Here is a 21,082-nt window from a genome sequence, read left to right as displayed (position 1 = left end):
GATATCTCCTGTCAGCGCCACAGCAATACACCTGCTCACCTGCTGGGGGCGCTGCAGGTCTGAACACAGGGAAGTGGTGGGATTGGATGATGCTGCAACAGCATGGTATGAAGGGTTTCATTCTTTATTTTATTTTTATTTTTTTATTATGATTATTGTTTTATTTTGTATTTATTATTGGTATTTGTTTCTGAACCAGCTGTATTTAATTGTAATACTTTTGGAACCTTTTCTTTGTCCTCGCTCAACCAGAAAGTGATTTTGTGATATGATGGTTGAAAGTGCCTTGTTATGTGTACATATGCATTGTTGAATAATAATAATAAAAATAATAATAATAATAATAAAAATAATACACTGGTTATATTAATTTTAGTTTAACTTATTTTATCTATGTACTGTTTTTAGTCGATCCATTTGATGTTCTTGCACACCCTCATTTCACTACATGTTTTACTTTGTGTTTCTGTGCAAGTGACAAATAAAGATCCATAAATTCTTGAATCCGAGAAGATGAGGGGTATCCTCATTGTTTATTATTACCTAGATAAAGAAAGACGGCGCTATGAAATAAATAATCTCATGAAAAAGCAGGTTCAATTTTAAAAAATGAATTAATATCATCATAAATGATCATTTTATAGTGTATTAAACTTCAGTTAATAGTTATTTCACTGTAAACAAACAATGAAATGCTTTATATGCAATTAAATGTCGTTTATTATTTAAATACATTTATTTTCTCAGCAATTGCATAACAAAAAACACTGATTGTGATAATCAGAATAAGGCTACACTAAATAGAGTATATACTCTACATACATGTGAATATATTTATAATTTACTTTTACATGATACTCAGGTTAATACTTGAGTAAATTTATTGGCAGAAAATTACTTTTAAAACTGAAGTACATTTAATATCAGATCACTTTAAGTCTAAATCCTATTCGTATAGGTGACCTTCACTTTCAGGGCCTATTTACCCTGCTAGCATCATGGCTGCAGGGTGTGGCAGCCAGCCTCTTTCCGTGACACTGTGCATTTAACACACTGTTAAATAAGAATCAATAGGCTCGATCCATGGCATATTTTAAGCAATGAAAGAATAAAATCCATTGGCCCCTTATTATTATTTCTTACAATTATAGATGTCACATTCATGTGAAGTGCATGTGCACACAGCAAGGTTTCCATACTCTGAGATCAAGTGATTCAAATGCTCTCTATGAGGGGACAAAAGCTACCCTGGTTTTCTCAGTGGTCTTGCTATTTCTGTCTCTTTCCAAGCGCCTACTTTAACGCAAATTGTGTGTTACTGCTGAAACTGCCATGTTTTCAAGGTGGCATTCACACATACGTATATTGAAGTGTAAAATCTTTCAACTACAGTAGTGATGTCGTCTTCACTGTGGTACTATCAGGTTAACAACACTAGAGGGCCTCAGACACCTGTCGTGATTTACATTTGAATTAATACAATTGATGCTGCTTTCAATTTTAGGATCTACCTCCTTTATACATGTATGTAGTGGTGAAGTTTTGAGGTAGGCTGATTGTCCTTAACTTGGGTATGTCCAGTATTGTTTTTCAGTTTAATATTTGAACGGATGGTGAATAATGGATAATATAACAAGCTTTTAAAATACAACACATGACAAAATATTAACTGGTGATTTCTGACCCTTTTGGTTTTGATGCCTTACAAAATAACTGTGTGTCGTCGTGTCACATTTCAGATTTCTGTGAGCTGTTTACAGCACCACTCCACGAATATTTTCCCCCTCGAAACTTCTCACATTATTTAATTTCAATAAATGCTGAAATAAGACAGCATTTCACCAACAATTATATATTAGAGAAAAAGTCAAAAAACTGAAAAAATGTGTGTATTAGAACTGTTTCCACTCCTGTTAATCATCTCATGACCACTTATACTTATGTGGTGGTGACCCTTTGGCGGGACCTGATGAAACCTAGGATGAGAACCACTGGACTAAACTAGCTAATTGTATATTAAGCAGTGACATGCTGCTTACACACTGATGCTTCAGTATTAATAATCTAATGATGTCATAACAGTCAGGGGGACCACACCAGCACTTTTAACTGTTTAATATATTTGCATTTTTTTCTTGAGTTTTATTTTTCTATTAAATCTTAACAGCTGCATGTAATGTTGAAAACATCATTTTACTGGTTTCAAGTCTATTTTGCTTCTAAAGGGTCACAAAAATGAGTATAGAAATAAAGCATTCAATGAATAAATTAACATGTCTTCTTTCAAACTGCTGGAAAGAAAATGTCCAAAATACACATTTAAGAGTTTATTTTAGTTCTAGACAGTTATGCAAATTAGGAAACATTTAATTAGATAGCCTTGTTTGCATATTGCATTTTTGTTTCTATTTAACATTGTACACAAGTAGTATTACTACCCTATTGAAGCTAATATCTAATTTCTTTCCAACTGTAAACAACAGATGCACTTTTTGTGTTTGTGAGGGGAAAGTATAAGCCTTTTTTTTCTCATAGAGTTGCAGGTAAAGAACAAGAAACAACCTGCATGGAGAGACTGCGATCCAGCTGGCGTGGCATTCGGGTTGGGGTTCTGATGATACATTCAAGGACCTTTTGCTGATAATATTAACGACTTTTACCGAAGTATTTGGGGTGTATATTTAAACTTGTATCTTTAAATTGAAGTTTTGCTACTTTGACCTTATTCTTATTTATATATAGGCAACACAAAGCCTTGTCATAAATAACATTTCAGGACAAAAGCCTGTATGCTAAATATGAAAGTGTCAATGGTAGAATATATAAAATCGACCAAATCATATGTTATTGTATTTTTATTTAGCTGTCATTTTTGAGACAGTTGTAATACTGTAGTGCGCCGCTGGGGGGCGGCAGCTACAATCTGTGTCTCTGCCGCAGAAGAAGAGAAGATCAAACCGGAAGTTGTTCTTCTTCTTCAACACAACAAGCAAGATGGCGACAATAGACGGAGGAACGAACGATGGGACGGGCCAACTGGAGTTGTATCCTTTAACGTCAGCTCTGGATATTCATCTTTCAGTCATATATGTGTTCTTTAAAGAGCTATCTTTATGTTTATTAAAGAAAGACGCCATGTTAACGGTTAGCCATTATGGGGTTCCATTTGTGCCAAAAATATGTCGCCATGCGCACTGTCTATGTCTACTGAACATGTGAGAAGACATTTGTCTATGTCTATTAAACGCTGTTAACCTGTCTGCCAGAATTTGTATCACCGCCTCAAAATGGACAGATGAAGCCTGACCATCTAATAATTTATTTTATGTGTACTTCAGATACTACTCTATAACCTCTGTGATTATGAACAAGTTTCCTCTCTTCTAGCCAAAGATATGGGGGGAGACATATTATTTCAGACTGTTAACCTGTCTGCCAGAATTTGTATCCCCCCCTCAAAATGGACAGATGAAGCCTGACCATCAAGTGATTTATTTTATGTGTACTTCAGATACTACTCTATAACCTCTGTGTTTATGAACAAGTTTCCTCTCTTCTAGCCAAAGATATGGTAGCCAAAGAAAAAGTACCTCAAAATTGCACTTGAGTACATGTATAAGGTACTTCCCTTCACTTCTGACAATATATATGTCTGTGTATATTGACTTTACCGTCAATGACCGTATGCAAACAACAAAAAAGAAGATTTTCTTTTTAGACACAGACAGTGATAGATTCCTTGACCCTCGTGCAGCTCTCTGGAAGTTCCCTTCCCGTCATCTCGTGAGGCCGACATCGCTCTGCACTCTCTGTCACCGGATCGAGAGCCAAGGAAAGGTGGCATCAGCAAACAGCTCACAGTGTCCGGCAGCAAGCTGTCTGTGTGAGAAAACACGGCTTCAACCCTCCTCAGCCTTTATCTCACAGTCCCACTGTCGTTGTCTTCTGCTGAACTTCTTCTTCTTGTGTTTCAGGAGGTGGAGCGCAGATGAAGCTCGTATCCTCAGAGTCTCTGTGAACTCATTCCTGGATCATCTGTCGCTCGTTCTGGAGACCATGGAGATGCTTGGACCTCCTGTTTCACAGTGAAGCCTGACAGATGTTTCAGGACTGAATTGATCCTCTCATCCTCCACTTGGAGTCGACTCTGGGAGAAAAACAGGGAGTGACTCTGAGGACTGGCAGCTTAAACTGTGGTTGTTTCAAGCAGGAAAATCTGATGTCTGATTCTTTAAGTGGGACTAAGTGGTTTGATTGTAGTTGGGTTTTTATTTTAACTACCTTTGTTAAAGTAAAAAAGCTTCTGGTATTTTCTGGGGAAATAAAAATAAGTCACAAACTACGTAAGATCTGGTGGTGTAATGATCTGTTACTGTGGTAAATTCCAGTGACAGTGCTGTACAGAGTTTTTTCATTAAAGAGAAAGTTGTTAAATATGTACGTTTGTAAAGATTTTTATTGTTGACACTCACTACCTCCTCCAAGGAGGTTATGTTTTCTTCTGTGTCTCTTTGTTTGTTGGTTTGTCATGAACGATTTCCCATAAAACTTGGACCGAGGATGGGTTGGAGCAAATGACAAAGACTTTTTAATATTTTCTTTATTGTTCGACACATTTTCTTTTATTTAGAGTGCCTTTCCATTTTTTAAGTACTCTTTTTTTTTTTTTTTTCTTCCAGTTTTTTCAAGAGCACCCGACACAATTTCTTATCTTTTACACAGTGCAACCAGTCTTCTCATCATGTCAGTCAATCTCTTTCTCTTTCCTTTTGGTGGAAAAGGATTTGACTGAGTTCTTCACTGTTATGAAAGTTAAAATGGCAAATGACAATTGTGTGATGTGACAATGGCATCTGGCAGTGATGAACCCACAGAGAAATATCACTGATGATTATCCAGCAGAGGGCGCCACATGATCAGACATTCATCACGACGTTTTTTTTCCCTGATTTTGTATCAGGGAAACTAAAAAAGTCTCTTTCCTCTCAGGAGAGGAGGAAATAAAAACATCTCAGCTCTTTGTTAAAGCAGCCACACCTCTCTGTCAGCTGTTTGTTAAAATGTTAAATGAAAACATTAATTTGTCATAAACACAGTGAGGTAAACAACTTTCTGTCCTACTGACAGCATGATAAGTGGAAAACTTCACAGTGAAAAGGAAATGAAGCTCTGCAGTGACTGACGCAGGTGTAATGAAACTTCAGACCATCAGACGTCTCATTGACTCTGTTCTTTCCTTTTTCACAATAAAAGCATTCGGCTACTTTGAGATGATAACAGCAGTCTGATAAATGCAGATATTTATAGAAGCATACGAAACAGATCTTATTCCTTCATCTGTTTCATCTCGGTCAGGTGGAATTACACTGGATAAAGATGTGCGGATGTGCTTCCTTTAATCAAGAAAATAAGAGTCTATAATTGGATACTTTGTTCTGCACAGTTCGAAATGAATCAAAGAAAGAGAAAAGATGTTGATGTTGGAAAATCCTCAATGACATGTCTGATAAACAGAGATGGACTCTAACTAGGTTTATTTACTGAGTCTTGTCATGTCACTCTCTACTTCCACTCCACTACATTTCAGAGGGAAATATTGTACTTTAGTACACATTTAACTGATAACTTTAGTTACTTTACAAACTAAGAGTTGCACACCTGTAGTTGGGTTGATTTGGTCCACCTGAAAAGAGAGGTACATTGTTGTATTTTAGTTCTGGTCCGGTTTCTACAAACGAACCAGGAGGAGTAAACATGAAGTCACACAGACTGACAGGTAACTCATTGATTGGACAGTTTTGGCATTCCTGCATTGTTAGTGCTTCATCAGGGTCCAAGTGGGCAAATCACTTTAATCCATCTGATGTGTAGTTATGTTCCTTGATGTCACAAAGAGCTCATGGAGAAATAACGAGGCTGATCATCAGCATTATTATTATTTTTAGACTCCAAATCAACCTCATGTTGAATAATGACAAGATAAAAAGGATAAGTCTTGTACAGTAATGATTGTACAGGATCACTGTCACACACTTTTTATGCAGTCACAGTGTGTAGGATACACGAACAGCAGTTTTATCAACCTTTGACCTGTTAATAGTGGGAAATACTGCACTGAGAACCTCACTGAAATGACTTCACATGAATACACGGCTTGGCAACAGATCAATAACATTGCTTTTGGTATTAGTAATGAAGCGCTTAAAATTGTGCTAAAATTACAAAACTATAATATAATATATTACTGGATATAATCATAAATCCAGTAAATGGTCTGCGTTCATTCACACCAAAAATGAACCGCAGCAGGGTCCATTTGGAAGCGAACCATGACCCAGCGTTTCAGGCGGTATCAGTCTGTGCAGGGTCCGTCTTAACTGAGCCAAACCTAACCCTGACCCTATTACCGTGGGTTGATATAAATGACAACACATGAAAATGTTTCTGCAGTAAAATAAATCAACACATGAAACTTTAAATGATACAAATGAATACATTTCCACAGACACTGTCAGAAAACACGAGAAAATGATTAAAGTATTCACAGTCTGGCAGTTACATCTGCTGTCATCTGTAGTAAAACAGGTTTTTATTTCAACATGACAGCTGAGGCCACACACGCATTAAAAGAGCATTTTTTTGAGTTTGTTTTCATCTGAGTGACTCATCATCGCTGACATTTAAACATCATCCCACTTGCACAAATGACAAGTGGCTGTAAAAAGCCTAATGTAAACGGCTGTTGTGAATCAACAGGAGCTGAAACCAAAGCTCAGATGTATCAGAGTAAATGTGAGGGCAGGGGCACGAGGTTAGTGTTTGAAATGTCACCGTGGGATCTGTTGCACAACTGCAGGTACAACAGGTTCAGGGCAGTTTAGTAACAATCAACAACATGCGCTGCTGCATCTGGAGGAACATCTGGAGAACAAACATGAGCTGGTTCACAACAACATGCAGTTTGATCAACAGTGCAGAGGGAAGCTAAAGTCATGTATTTATTCAGGCCTTTTTTATTTGTTACTGCGCACGCCGAGGAGGTTATGTTTTCACCCGTGTGCGTTTGTTTGTTGGTTTGTTAGCAGGATTATATAAAAACTACTGAACAGATTTCCATGAGACTTGGACAGAGGATGAGTCTCGGCCCAGGATAGACCCCATTAACTTCTGGTTTGGATCCAGATAAAAGGACGCATACGTACTTTTACTACATGATGCTGAGAACACTTCTGTCACTCTTGTTCCTTCACTGTGACGTTAGCTCTGGAGTTGCTCGGTCACATCTGAATGCGTGCATCTGTTTAGGCTGCTTACCTGAGCAGATGGTAGCTTCCAGTTTAGGTAAGGTTGACAAGACAAAATGCCAGTCACTGCAGAAGTCAACAGCTGTTATGAGGCAACTTGAAGTTGTTTTTGTTTAACTTTTGCAGCTGTTTTCTTTCCCTTTTTTGTATTGACTCCTTCCTGCCATTAGTTGGTTGTTTAAAGTTGAGTTGTTTTTTGCTGCCTGGTAATAAAACAAGTTTTAAAATTAATCAATACATAAGCTATGCAGCTTTTCTTTCTCAAGTTTTCTGGTCAAATGAAGCTAGCTAACTTTTTCAGAACAAAATACTCAGTGTCGGCTTTGGATTGCAACAGGCCAGGAGAGGATCTCCACCAGCGGTAAGTCTTGACCGGCCTGCCAGACCAGCGGCTCTCCTGCCATTGATATGATTGATTTATGCTCCACACCACGTGACCTTGAGGACATAAAAAAAAGGAAATGAAGTTTGCCTGTGATGGTGATGATTTGTTCGATCATCTGTCAAGTATTTTTTGGACTCCAGAGGATGCCACAAGCTGCTGCACAACATCGTCCACTTGCCAAAACTTTAAAGCTGCCCTGCCAAAAGAGGCAAACCTTCATAGTTAATATGACTCAGGCATTTTGGTGGATTTTTGGATTACAGATGAGCAGCATGCATGTACCTCGGCCCAGTTAGAGGACACCCAAAAACATTTCAAGACTTAACTGAAACTTCTATAATCTCCCTGTTAAAAAACAGTAATCTGTGGATTTGCACATGTAAGCTGCCAGAGCAAATGATGACAGAGTTAACTTATGCAGAAACTTTAGCAGAGGGATGGAGCTTAATACAAATATACAAGAGAAAACAAGACTTCGGGAACCACTGCAGGAAAACACTACACTGTGAAGTATGAAGCTTTGAAATAATTACATTTGACATTAAAGCGGAGCAGGCTCTCATTACTTTATGACTCATTTAGAGTCAATGGAGCAATCGGTGCAGTAATAACACTTTTATTCTGATCTTTACCCAAATTTTTATAACATTTACTTTCTTGCTAAGTCAGTGAAATCGAGAAATCAGCAGCGTGGAAAAATAATATGAGGCTGTTAATCACCTCAACACTGGACTCTACTTTAAATTATTTTTTAAAACTGTGAACTCAACTCAAAGGCAACACTTCCCTGTCTTGACTGTGTCACTGAGAGGGTGTTAAGTTTTTCTACTTGATCTGCAGCCCAAAGAGTAAAGTGACACCAAAGATGCTGCAGAGTTTTTGTGTGAAGACTCCCACAGTCAAACTTCAAAACTAAATAATATGTGTACTGTTTACTGCAACATAATCTGAGTTTTTGGGGCCTGTTACTACCAATCTTTCTGAAGGACACTAATGTCCTTCAGCTTACAGCAGCCGGGCTTTACGACATCAACTGGCTTAATATACTGTACTGCATTGCTGCACTATTAGGGCCTGTGTCCACATAGCATTTTTTTCTGAGCGCCAGTATCTTTTTTCAATTGTTCCCAATGAGGAGCGAACATCTGTGGCAGCAGGCAGCCGTCCAGAGACAAGGCGCAGCGCCCAGTGTCTTTTTTCAGAGCGCTCCGCCTCAGCTGCTTTTGAAAGTCTCTCAAATTTTCAGAAAGGCACTGGTGATGTCACTGTCACTTTTTTCTTTCTCCTGGCCTAGGCAATAATATTCACTGTATATTTGTCTCCTATGGATCATGCACCCATGTCCTCCTTGCTCTGATGTCCTGATCTCAAATAAAACATAAACAGATAGTAAACCGCAAAGGGGCAGTGTCGATCTTACAGCGGCGGTTGTCAACATATTGTTCAGAGACAAGACGCACGTGCAGCATTTTTTCTTGTTGAACGCTTCATCTCAGCACTCCTGAGCACACAGCCATCACTTTCCTGACTGAAAAAACACTAAGTGGACAAGAAGTTAATCATTTCAAGGCTTTTGATACAGCTAATCACAGCATTTTGTTAACTTCTGTTTACAGCTGGTTCAAAATTTTCCCGGTACAGTTCAGACTGTTGCTGATGCTTGATAAAGGTGTCCCACCAGGATTGATATTTGGCCTCATGTTATTTACTCTATACATACTATTTTAAAAACAGAGCTTTGCAATGTTCCTTTCTATGCTGATGATACTGTCTTGTATGTCATCGGATTTACCGAGACTTCAGCCGGTTATTGACAACCTCCAGATTTCTTAGTTTAGCATAAAGGAAGTATAAAGAGAACTGGATGCAGCGTTGGAAATGGAGCTCCAGTCCTTCCAATGCAAACTCCTGAGTGAGCCAAAAAAGTTTATAAAATTACCTGGATTCTCTTCATAGCCTCCACATTAGCCCCTGGCTAACTTGAATGGAGATAAAATTATACATTATACACCTGCTGTTTTCCTTGTCTCCAGCCTTTGTGCTGACTGGCTGTTAGTTGAAGCCTTTTGACAAAGCAGATTAGTGTATTTCACCAAACATTAAAACTAATCCTTTAAAGCCTTGTCTTTAACTCCAAAAAGACAAAGACTCCATTTACAGTTTTCATTTCAAGTTTGTGGTATCTAGATGAAATCCAGGGGTGATTCAATACACTTTTGTTCCCACTAAACCACATGCAAGTGTCTCCTGGGGCTCCAGCACTGCATAACATAAATTAAGCTTCCATTTCTTCCTTTTTTGTAGTTCCAAAATAGGTAAACAAATCATAACAAACACCAGGGATGCTTAAACTGATTTCTTAGCAAAAACACATTTTAATTTCAGTATTTGTTCAAACTAATAACCTCTCATAAACACAGCAAATCACTAAGCTTCCAAGATTTAAATGTATTTGTCATTTAAGATTTTTTTCAGTTAGACTCCTGATGCAACAACATTATGAGTTAATATAAAACTGTGTTTATATTGGAGGCTGCTACATACTGTAATACGACTGATTACAAACACAAACAGGCCTCAGTATAAAGTCTGTTTCTCCACGTCTCTGATTCTCTGTCTCAGGACATTTTCCCATCTGTCTCCAAGACACAACAATAATCATTAACTCCAGTCACTTTCATTTGTCATCGTTGTCCTCCTCATGTTTCCTCTTTGTCCTCACGTCCTTGTCCTTCCAGTAATGTCTCTGAACTGGCCTCAGAAGTCGTCATCATCACATATATCCAGATACACATCGAAGGCTTCTCGGTTGCAGTTTCCATCGGGGGTGAACACGTACTTATGGAAGGTCCCGTCCACACATATGGCTGCAGGAGGGGAGAGAAGATAAATAACATCTTCAACGCTGAGTCGAATGCTGTGATACAGTGATGTGAATAACACATTCTGGAGCTCATGTCTTAATAGGACACAAACAACTCTAATTGTTGGCACAGAGTGCTGTGATTGGACCGGCCACGAGCGAATGCTGCCATCTGAAGTGTGGCAGCACTGAGACGTTGGAGGATGACAGAAGTAATGTGGAAAACATAAAAACAAACAAAGGTTTAATTTAAAAAAAAAAAAAAAAAAATGTTTTGATATGATAAGGAAGATTTCGTTGAAATGTACTACAAGGAGCTTTTAACTGGTTATAAAACAGTCCCAATTGACCTTCATGAGCAAACAAGACCAGGAGCAAGAAGATTGGCTATTTCTTAATGGCTATCAGCAAGTTGGATTCCGACTCATCCAGGTTGGATAAATCACAAAATAAAAATCTTTTTTATGGCCCAGGATTAATTGAGGAGACCCACCTCAGGAGGTCTGGTTGTACAGGTAGAGTTTTTTCAAAATACGTGCTGGCTCTGCGTATCCTGCCCAGCATGTCAGAGATTTGCATTTCCATTACAACATTGTGTCTTTCTTGAAGGTGTGTCTTTAACTGGTAAAGCGCTTGTGTAGCAGTCAAAGGAGCGGCAGTTAACACTCTGCTGACAAAGCTCCACTAAAGCTGTTATAAACATGTATTATTTCCTATCAATTCTTCACGGTAAAAGCCCTCCGTCATTAAGTTATTTAAAAGCATTTATTTTGAAGCAGCAAAAGCAGGAAATGTTTTCCCCAGCAGTAACTTATCACGACTTCTGAAAACAGCTGAAAGCGAATGTGATGAAACAATAAAATACAGCAGATATCAGAAAGTACAAACGGATGCAGGAGAGAAACTAAACCACAGAGATTTAGTGAGAAGCTATAAAAGCACTGAGTGCAGCACAGGCTTGGCTGAGGGGCAGAAGGGGGTTGTTATGGGTTAAGGGCCATCAACACCAAGAATGATCTCTACAACAGTAACTATAAAGATAACAATGTTCGCATCCACACGGATGACAGTAACGTTCTGTAAACAGTAGCGCCAAGGACATACTGCATGCTCCAGCTGAGGAAAAGAGATATTAAAGACCTGTTATTGCTTTTTGTTGTACAAAGAGACAAAGAGAAAACCCAGAAGGATATGGTTTTATGAAGTTCTTTAAAGATGAGGAGCTAGAAGAATCACACTTTGTCGTCTTTCGAAGACAATTTTTATTCATTACTTTTGGTTATTCTGGCGATCAAAGCAAACTGAGACCCCATCAGCACCAAGGGCCGTCTGGCAGTCTTTCTCAGGTAAAATAACATTTATTCATGTGTAATGTGTAAAACTTTTAATACGATGGATAAATATCCAAGACTGAGTTATTAAAGTAGACCATCTGAAAAGGGTCATCAATCATTTCTGTCATTCATCAAAATGATGATGAAGTATTGTATTGCTATCAATTTCGTTAAAGTTGTGGCGTGAACTCCCCCATCCACTTGACTAAGAAACATTTTTAAAACCATCTATTTTAAAGTTATTGTTCTCGGTGAGGACGGCCCTTTAGCCACGGTTGGGAGATGTCCGTTTTAAGGCGGGTGGATGCGCTGTGGCCCTACTCCAAAAAAAGCTCAGCCTGAGCGGCGCTCTTATCAGCGCAGTAAAACTGTTTACAAGAAAGCAAATTGGTGTGGCAAAGTGCTGGTGCAAAACCCCATTTGCTTCACCATTGTCATATTTTGTACACAGAGGCCACCAGAATCAACAAAGATATTAAAGTTCCGTGTAGAAGCTCTTAAGTCTAGTGTGACTTATGCTTGGTCTTTTACTGTGGTGCAAACAAAACCTACAGAATGAGAAAATGAAGTGGAATAATAATCTGTTAAGTGCATCCTGTGAATTCTCAAGTCATGTCCAGCCAAACAAATAAATGCCTGTTGATGACAAACATGAGGTAAAACACATTGAGAGCATCTACTATAATAGTACAGTATTCTAACAGTACAAAAAAAAATAAAGAAAGCACTAAAACAAAAACATTGTGTGATTTTCCATGTTTCCTCACCGATGACAGAATTGACATTCTTGGACGTGTTCTTTCCAAAAGCACAGATGCAGGCACACTCAGCAGGCACAGTGAAGCTGGCCAATGACCACTGGCTGTCCACATACTGACCAATCACAGGGCCCACCTTCCCAACACGAGCCAGTCTACGGGATACAGAGGAAGAAACATTCACAGATAAAAAGACAGTTTGTGGGTTAAAGAAACGTGACTGGAGGTCAGGGTTTGGTCTTACGCGGAGCGGCGGTTGAGTTTAGTGTCTTTGAGTGCGAAGATGTGAACGGTGCCTTTGTCGCTGGAGGCACAGAGGAACGAGGAGTCATGGCTGAAGTTGATGCTGGAAAAATAAACAAAGCAGAGAAAGACTGAGAGCCTGAAGCAAGCTTGAACACAAAATACCTGTTTTCTAGAAGAGTGGAGACACTTGACCAGCACACCGAGTTGTTATATTTAGTTTGCTTTGCTTTCCACTACCTGAAGCAGTTGTTGTACTTCATTGTATCGTATTTATTGTGCACCAGTGAAGCACCTGGTTTTGAGAAGACTGAAAATAATTTAAACTGATCCACCGACAAAATACTGCTGAACATGTCCCTGTGTTGTTCATATTTAAAGCTGTTTTCACTGAAGAACAGCATCAATTTTAAAGGGGCATTCCTATAGTTTTACATTACACTAATTTACTTTACTTGTCATGAGGAGTGCTGCTCAGTCTGTGAAAACAGCGGCATAATGTCGCCATGATGTCATAAGTTTGGGTTGTGAGACTACATTTAATAAGAAATAGTCTGCGTTACAAATTGGAGGTATGTCGTTTTTTAAGACGTGGGTGTTTACCAGGTAGACCTCTATTCTCCTGGTCAATTATGGCATATCAGATGTTTTGGCTTCACTTTAGGAGGGCTGTCATGTCTTCATCTTTCTATATGTCAATGATACTGACACCTTAAACACACACACCCACACACACCCACACACACACACTATCCTTCACTACTTGAGTGTGTACCAGTAGAGGGTGGCCGGGTCAGTTCCTCTCCGCAGCTCCACCAGCTTGTCTCTGGTTGTCGTGTCAAACAGGCGGATGAGTGTCCCTTTACGTGAGGCTGAAGCGGCGACGCTGCCGGGCTGGTTCAGCGCCACGCAGGCGATCTCACTCTGGTGGGCATTGATGGTAAAAGGTGCAGACGATGTTCCAGGTTTGGTGTTGGATAAGTCCTGAAGAAAACACCAGTTTGTACATGACTGTCATTTTAAACGACTGGTTGATTCATTCAGAGGTATGCTCTGTGTGTTTGTAACTTACAACCAGCTGCAGGCTGCCACATTTGTGACCAGGAAAGACCAGCAGCTGTTTCTCCAGACTGGGACATAAATCGCAAAGGCCTGGAGGATAGAAACAGTTGAATTTACTAAGATGTTGAACAGAAGGCCATGATGGAAGAAAAATGAACAGAACAAGAGATGGACTCTTCACCTTTGGGGTTATCTCTGGTGTCAAACTCAAAAAGTTTAACAGGGTTGTCTGGAAAACTGTACACATAGATCCTGTTCTTTAAAACAATAATGATCCTAGAGGAAAAGCAAATAATTACAATTAATAAACTTAAATTATGCTTATTGTATTGTTTTTCACGTAGCTGCACAGGTGGAGCCAGTGAGGCATGAAACTCACTTGTCATGCCTCATGCGAACAGCTAGAACAGGTTTGGTGAAGGTGAACTCCAGCACCAGCTTGTCTTTGGGGTCTCGTGACTCCCGAGCATCATCCCAGATCAGCACTGAAATGAAACAATCACCATATAAGACAATTTGTTTTTTTTGAAGAAAGTTTACAGAACTACACCACAAGGAGTCATGAAGTGACTTGGTAAGTCAGACTGCTGGTAAACTGTTTAGAGCGCCTGCAAGTTTGAAGAAAAATATCAATATTTAGCGCCAGTGGATCAATAACGTATCACAGCTGGGAGCCATACGATATGTTGCTGTATCGATATTTTGTCCCACCCCTACCATGAAGGTATCACTTTACGGACGGTATGTGGAGGAGAACAGATTACAATATCCTCTTTCAACATATAAATGACTTGTGTGTGCGTGTGTTGTGTTTAATGATGTTATGTGACTTGATTGAACTCACCAGATATTTCTGAGAACTTGGGGTTGACTCCTCCTCCAACTACAGCCAGCAGGTTGGATCGATGCAGCATGGAGCACAGGGCCACGCTACCTACCTGCTCGTGGTCTGGAAACACACACAAATTAAAAATTAAGTCTTAATATTACAGGTGGAGGTGGATAATTAAATAGTTCACCTCCTCCCGTGTAATAAAAGTCATCGGTCTGGACAGCATTTTAGCCACTGACAGCTGGTTCTACAATGATCCGCTGCCACCTTATTAATTTAGCTGTACCTGAAGTATTAACATACACAGCTGCCAAACTAATCACAGGCCTCTTTGTGAAAGTGGATTAGGCTGCTTTTACATTTGCAGAAAGACTTTTGGATATAACAAGGTAGACAAGCCTGCCAAATCTATATATTTATTTTTTTAACTTTTACCTTCATTATGAGTTGACAGATGTTAATGAACTATATAACAGGTTTGTAAAAACTCTACTTCTTCAGGTTTTACACTTCACTGAGCTGATAAAACTGAATAACAACAGCAGGAAAATGTAATTTTCAGGAGGTGAAGCTGTCTTTCCAGACTCGACCTCACAGAACTATTTTAAGTGGATTTTAATGTCACACTCATTTTGTGGCATTAGGGCAGGTGTGGCTCAGCAGGTAGAGCAGGGCCCATGATACTAAACAAGTACTTCATAGCCAGGCTTTCTCTGCGTGAGCTGGCTTGACAAAACCTAAAACTTCAGTCAGAGATAACAGGCAACATGACAGTTTATCAACTTGCTTTGTCAGCCCAGGCTTTCTTCTTTGGGCTCAATGTGCATTTGTTGTATCATTTGACTCGCACAAAATGCAAGAAAACTGCGACTACTTCCGATGAAGAATGTGTAAAAACGATTTTTAAATGCCAAGAGACTATAATAACATTTTAAAAATGGTTTGCTTTTACTCTGAAATCTTGCAAGGTGAGTTGTGACAGTTGTTGCCTCATCTAGATTGTCAAAATCAGTTAAATATTCAGCCATGACTTTGGAAAAAAAACTCTTGCAGGCAGTTCATGGGAGGTAGACTCCAAACGCCTCTCTCCAACCTTTACCACTGTTGTCTGACTGACAATTCTTGCGAGATTTCAGAGCAAGACTTTTCCTTGAATGTGTTTCTGATTACAAAAAGGATCTAACTGTTGAACAGAAAGTCTCTCTCTATCAGAATCATGTCTGTAATTGTTGTCAGACACTTAGAATAACAACCTCAGCCTGTCAGTGACACAAAGAAGCACTTTTAGTGGACATACAGTAACTTTGACAGCTGGAGTGGCCAGAAAGGATTAGGTTGCAGCCATTGCTGCCAACGGAGGGGATCTACTGGACTGATTTCAAAACATCTAAATATAGGGCCCAAGTTTCAAAATACCAGAATATCTCTTTAATGTTTTTTATGCTTTATATGAATATATTTGAAGGACTAAATGGACTTTAAAACAGTTCATGGTTTGTTTGTTTTTTAGAGAGAATATTTTTTTGTTTCTTTGTCACAGAAGGGGGAATAATCAACAAGAAAAAAACTTAAAAAAACGACAAAACATTATTTTAAATGTCAATATCGGCCCAGAATTTTATAATCACATCATCCTCACTCAATTAGTATTATTACTACCAATGAAGCAGTACTGATGATATTATTATAATGTAATTATACAAAATCATTGACCAGCATGGGTAATACTGAATTCACCCACATTCCCCTAGAGAAACAAATCCTGACCACACAGGGTTTTATTTTTCCACAAATACAAAAACACTTGACAGAGGGGCAGTTAAATGCACTCACCCAGGTGGCCTTTCTCCATCAGGGGCTCCACGTTGTAAATCCTGACCCCTGTCTCCATAGCACAGCAGAAACAGCCTGTGATTCACAGAAGAATAACAATAAACTTTATTTATATAGCACCTTAAATTGACAACTAGGCAAAAGCAGGAAACCTTATGATTACAGAATAAACACTCAATAGTCAAGCCAAACACAAGGAAGCCGGGTCTAAGGTAACATCACAAAAATAATAAATGAACAAATAAGAGCAGTAAAGAAGATGTAAACATAATGTCTGTGTGCTGTCAGTTAGCTCAAAGTGTTAGCTTTCAGCTCACTCTGGTCCTGGTTGAACTGCAGGCTGTTGACTCCTCTCTGCTGAGCCATGGCTGCTGAACTACCGTGATGTTACCGGTGAACTACAGCTTCAGCTGGACCCAGCGGACGACCTGTGACCAGGGAGAAAAAAAACATGACGGCTGCTCAAGACGACACACGTTGATTGCTGTCTTCTTGTAGTCTTCAGCTGACAGCGGGTCAACACTGTTGTTAGCTACAGTTAGCTAGCACACATTAGCATCAGATAACAGCGGTGTAAACGCGGCTGCTGTGACGTTTTTACGTCGACATTTTGAAATATGTAACAGTCTCACCGTGAACATGTAGACTCGAGACGATGTGGATGTTTACAAAGCAGTAAACAGGCCAGACGGGGTTTAAAAACAACAACAGAGATGTTGCAAGACGTCGATTTGTTTTTGTTTTCCAACAGTGACGTATACGGCACGTGCTTCCGGTTTTCTTCCGCTTCCGGTTCATATAAAACTTGGAAGAAGAAATCAAAGAAACGCGAATAAAAACACGTAAAGACGAAGAATATCTAATTTAAAAATGACAAATAACGTGTTACTTCAATATAAAGATGTTATATTTTCATTTTAGGAGACAATTTAATGAATATAATAAATTAGAGAAGATAAAACGAGTGATACGAATATCATAAATAAACTATTATACAATCTTTATTAGAGTTAAAAGACATAAATAACATAAATATCCAATGCTAAGAAGGAAATCAGCTGATGAAATACACTTTGGTTAGTCACTGATGTCTCAAAAAAATGTTTTCATCGTGGTTGCACAAGACATGAAAATCTGGAAAAAGTATTCAGATCCTCGCCTTTTTTTTTTTTTTTTTTTAAATGTTTTTTATTGGAAACATTAACACAGGGGGCAGCTGTAGCTCAGTGGGTAGAGCAGGTGACCAGCAACCAGAAGGTCGAACCAGCGACGAGCCAGCGACCAGAAGGTTGAACCCCGGCACCCCCACAAACCCCCGAAAGAGGGGTTAAAGCGGCAACACCCCACGACCCTAATCAGGAATCAAGTGGACAAGAAAATGAGATGAGATGAGACATTAACACAACAAATTATTGTTGTGCAATTGTCAAATAAAAAGTACAAATATGTGATCCAGCAATTAAAAAAAATCCAATCCTTTGTGTTTGTCCCCAATTTTTTATTCATTTTCTACACGATTTGCACAAGTTACCACCATATGCAATAAAAGTCAAATGAAATGTGTTGCATTATTTTTGGAAATAAAATTTTCACAAAACGCAAAATTAAAATTCAGAAAATATTGAGTAGTGTAAATATTTTACCCTCTTAAATTCAGATTTTAATTGCAGTATTGCCATACCATTACGATAAAGATAATACACCTGCACCTTTGACTGCTCCATCGACAATACAAGAATAACAAAGATTTTAAAATCAACACATCTGGAGATACATGGTTTTCTTTGGACAGGAAGGGTACTAAGCCAGAGAAGCAGTTAAAGGATTTATTGCAAAAAGCTGATGAGGGGCTGAAGGTTGCTGCTCCGGAGAGGTTTCCTGTGGTTTTTGAGTGAGTGTGGATCGAGAGCAGAGTAGCAGGGATTGGGAAGGAACAGCAGACTTCTGTAGATAAGGAAGGGGAGCAGGGCTGGAATCAGGGGAGGCAGAAGCAGACAAAAAACAAGGCCAATCACAGCCAAAAAGTCACGAGGCAAAGAGAAACCCTCAGATAATATAGCCTGAATGAGGTAGCACTGACTGTGGGTGCAACGGCAAACTGGCAGGGTGGAGATGGCTCAGCAGAGTATTTGAGGAGGTCTTGATTGTGAAGATGAGGTGCAGCTGGTGGATCCTCCCTGACTACAGCACACCTGCAGACAATCATCCACACCGAGGAGACAGAGAGAGCTGCTTTATAACATTTTATGTGGACAAATCCTTTTCGAAGAATAAAACATCTACAGAGTTTGTAGAAAGGTGCAGAATAAAAGTATCTCTTTTCCTTAAAAACATTATTATGATTGTGAATTAATAATTAAAATGCTGAATCATCAATCATCATTTTGGACAGAAAGGTACGGCAAACAGACGTGGACATTTAATGACGTATTTTATGTCGTAGAACAAAACAACTTAATGTCTTAAGCCCCACATGCATTTAACCAAAAACCCATTCAAGAAACCAGTTGACTTTGAGAAGAGGGAACTGGAATTGCAAAAATGCAGAGCAGATGATGGTGTGTGCAGATGACTTGAACAACAGATGTGTTGTAAAGTGAATGCAACACATTTAGTGGCTGTATGTTATGTTATGTAAAGTTCCTCTCCACCACTATCTAATGGTTAAGCCACATTCCATGATAATAATATATTGGTTCAGTTATCGCCAGGATCATATTCATGTCCGTGTTTTATCTCTACACTGCCAAACATCAAAAGGGGGGGGGGGGGGAGTCAAATAAATATAATCTTTTAGAGCTCTTTGCTAATCTGTACTGAGGTGATGGAGGCAGACAGACACATAGCTGAGGGAGGCAGCTGAAGAAAAGCTCTTTGTGACAGTGGTTTCAAAGCAGCAGCTGAGTCAGAGGCAGACAGAACGAGCTGCACAATGCAGCACATTTTGTTAATTAGGCCCATTTTCACCTTCACGAAATACGTGGGCAGTGCTTTTCTATGAGGGGATGAGAATCAGGAACATATGAAGTGTGTGTGTCTGTTTGAGTGTGTGATGACTGTCTGTGTGTTACAACCCAGTGTGCTATATGATGAGATTAGAAGTGGGGACAGTACATTGGGAGTTATTTTAAGCTCAGAACGTATATATTGTGATTATATCATGTGATGTCACCCTCTATGAGTGTGATAAGCAGAGTATGTGTAAAACTAGACGAGTATCAGCATCAAGTCTAACTTCATGATACCTACACAAGAGTTTTTAGACGGACCTGCAGTATGGTTTACTTGAGTATTTCCATGTTATGCCACTTTACACTTATACCTCTTCTACTACAATTTAGAGTGAGATATTTCACTTTAACCTTGAACTCAAAAGCACGACACAAAGACAGTCAGTGTACGATAAGAGTTCACATTTGCTGAAGTCAAACAGCAGGAAAAAAACAGGTAGACAGTGAAAAAACTTCCACACTCATTCAGATGGGGGTCAGGCAGAGAAATATGAATCTGTGGGTCAGGCATAAGGCTGCTTTAAGCTGATTAGGGAAATTGGAAGCAGGTGAGTCAGTGGGGAAGGTCGGGAGAGGGGAACGGAGAAAAGAGGGGTTACTGTAGGGCAGGACGGCTGGAATAAAATGAGAGTTAGTGTATGGCAAAGGAAAAACAGAGCAGACAACAGAATGAATACCAAGAGCTGGATTAAGCTATGAGACCATCTACTCAACTACATTTATGTGACGGCATAACCCACAAAAATTAAAAAATGTATGAAATAGAATAGATTGTTTAACAACACAGTATGTAGCTTCTGCCGCCAGAGGTCTCTCAATCAGAACAAACTTATGCTGCAGTCACGTGCTCCTCAGATGCTCCCGTTTCCTGAGGCGGGAAGTCGTTTTTCTGACTTCCTGTATTCATGTGTGTTATGTCGGAATGTAGGAGTGACATGGACGCCGCCAAGTGGCTGCAGGCGATGTAAAAAGCCTTTTTATTATGTTTTTTTATACTGATGTCATTTAACGACAGACAGATTGAAACCCTCATGCCTTGCACTTGTTATAAGATATGACAGTTCTGCTTTGAATGATGTTTTTATATTTGTTCCCAAGTCTGTTTGACACTGCTAGGGCTGCAGCTGTAATAACAAGGCTAAAGCTGTAACATTTTGTATATTGTACGGTCGTCTTTTGACCGATTGACTCGAAATTGATCACAAATGTCGTCGATACTGGCGGAAAGAAAGAACAGCAGTTTTTATTGGATTTTAGTGGAATTTGTATTTTTGGTGAATAGTTTAAAGAAAAGTCGCCTTTTTCATGAAAACGTCGGCCGATTTTTTCAATAGCTTCCAGGTCTTTGGACCGATTGACTCAAAATGTCTCCCAAATGTGGTCCTATACTGGCTGAACAAGACACAGCAGTCCCCATTGGATTCGGGTGGAATTTGTATTTTTGGTGAATATTTTAG

At 39.2% G+C, this 21,082-nt stretch overlaps 2 protein-coding genes across 2 annotated transcripts; one reads left to right on the top strand and one right to left on the bottom strand.

Annotated features, from left to right (window-relative positions):
* Positions 1–2,963: 2,963 nt before the first annotated feature.
* lage3 (L antigen family member 3) lies at positions 2,964–4,438 on the top strand. The gene is made up of 3 exons (XM_084382682.1): positions 2,964–3,044; positions 3,755–3,883; positions 3,975–4,438. Exons 1-3 carry the CDS (start codon positions 2,995–2,997, stop codon positions 4,087–4,089), a joined length of 294 nt encoding a protein of 97 aa, XP_084238808.1. The 5' UTR covers positions 2,964–2,994; the 3' UTR covers positions 4,090–4,438.
* Positions 4,439–10,041: 5,603 nt separating this feature from the next.
* wdr45 (WD repeat domain 45) lies at positions 10,042–17,374 on the bottom strand. Its single transcript, XM_084382650.1, has 11 exons — positions 17,247–17,374; positions 16,932–17,042; positions 16,615–16,689; positions 14,794–14,898; positions 14,329–14,434; positions 14,131–14,225; positions 13,960–14,039; positions 13,663–13,871; positions 12,889–12,990; positions 12,654–12,799; positions 10,042–10,556 (listed from the first exon to the last, which is right to left on the bottom strand). The coding sequence occupies exons 2-11, from the start codon at positions 16,978–16,980 to the stop codon at positions 10,447–10,449; spliced, it is 1,077 nt and encodes a 358-aa protein (XP_084238776.1). The 5' UTR covers positions 16,981–17,042; positions 17,247–17,374; the 3' UTR covers positions 10,042–10,446.
* Positions 17,375–21,082: the final 3,708 nt, after the last annotated feature.

The sequence above is a fragment of the Pagrus pagrus genome, assembly GCF_965226575.1.
Source record: "Pagrus pagrus genome assembly, chromosome: 19".
Lineage (NCBI taxonomy): Eukaryota > Metazoa > Chordata > Actinopteri > Spariformes > Sparidae > Pagrus > Pagrus pagrus.
The sequence above is the reverse complement of the archived record's forward strand: the minus strand, read 5'-3'. Positions and strand labels throughout refer to the sequence as shown.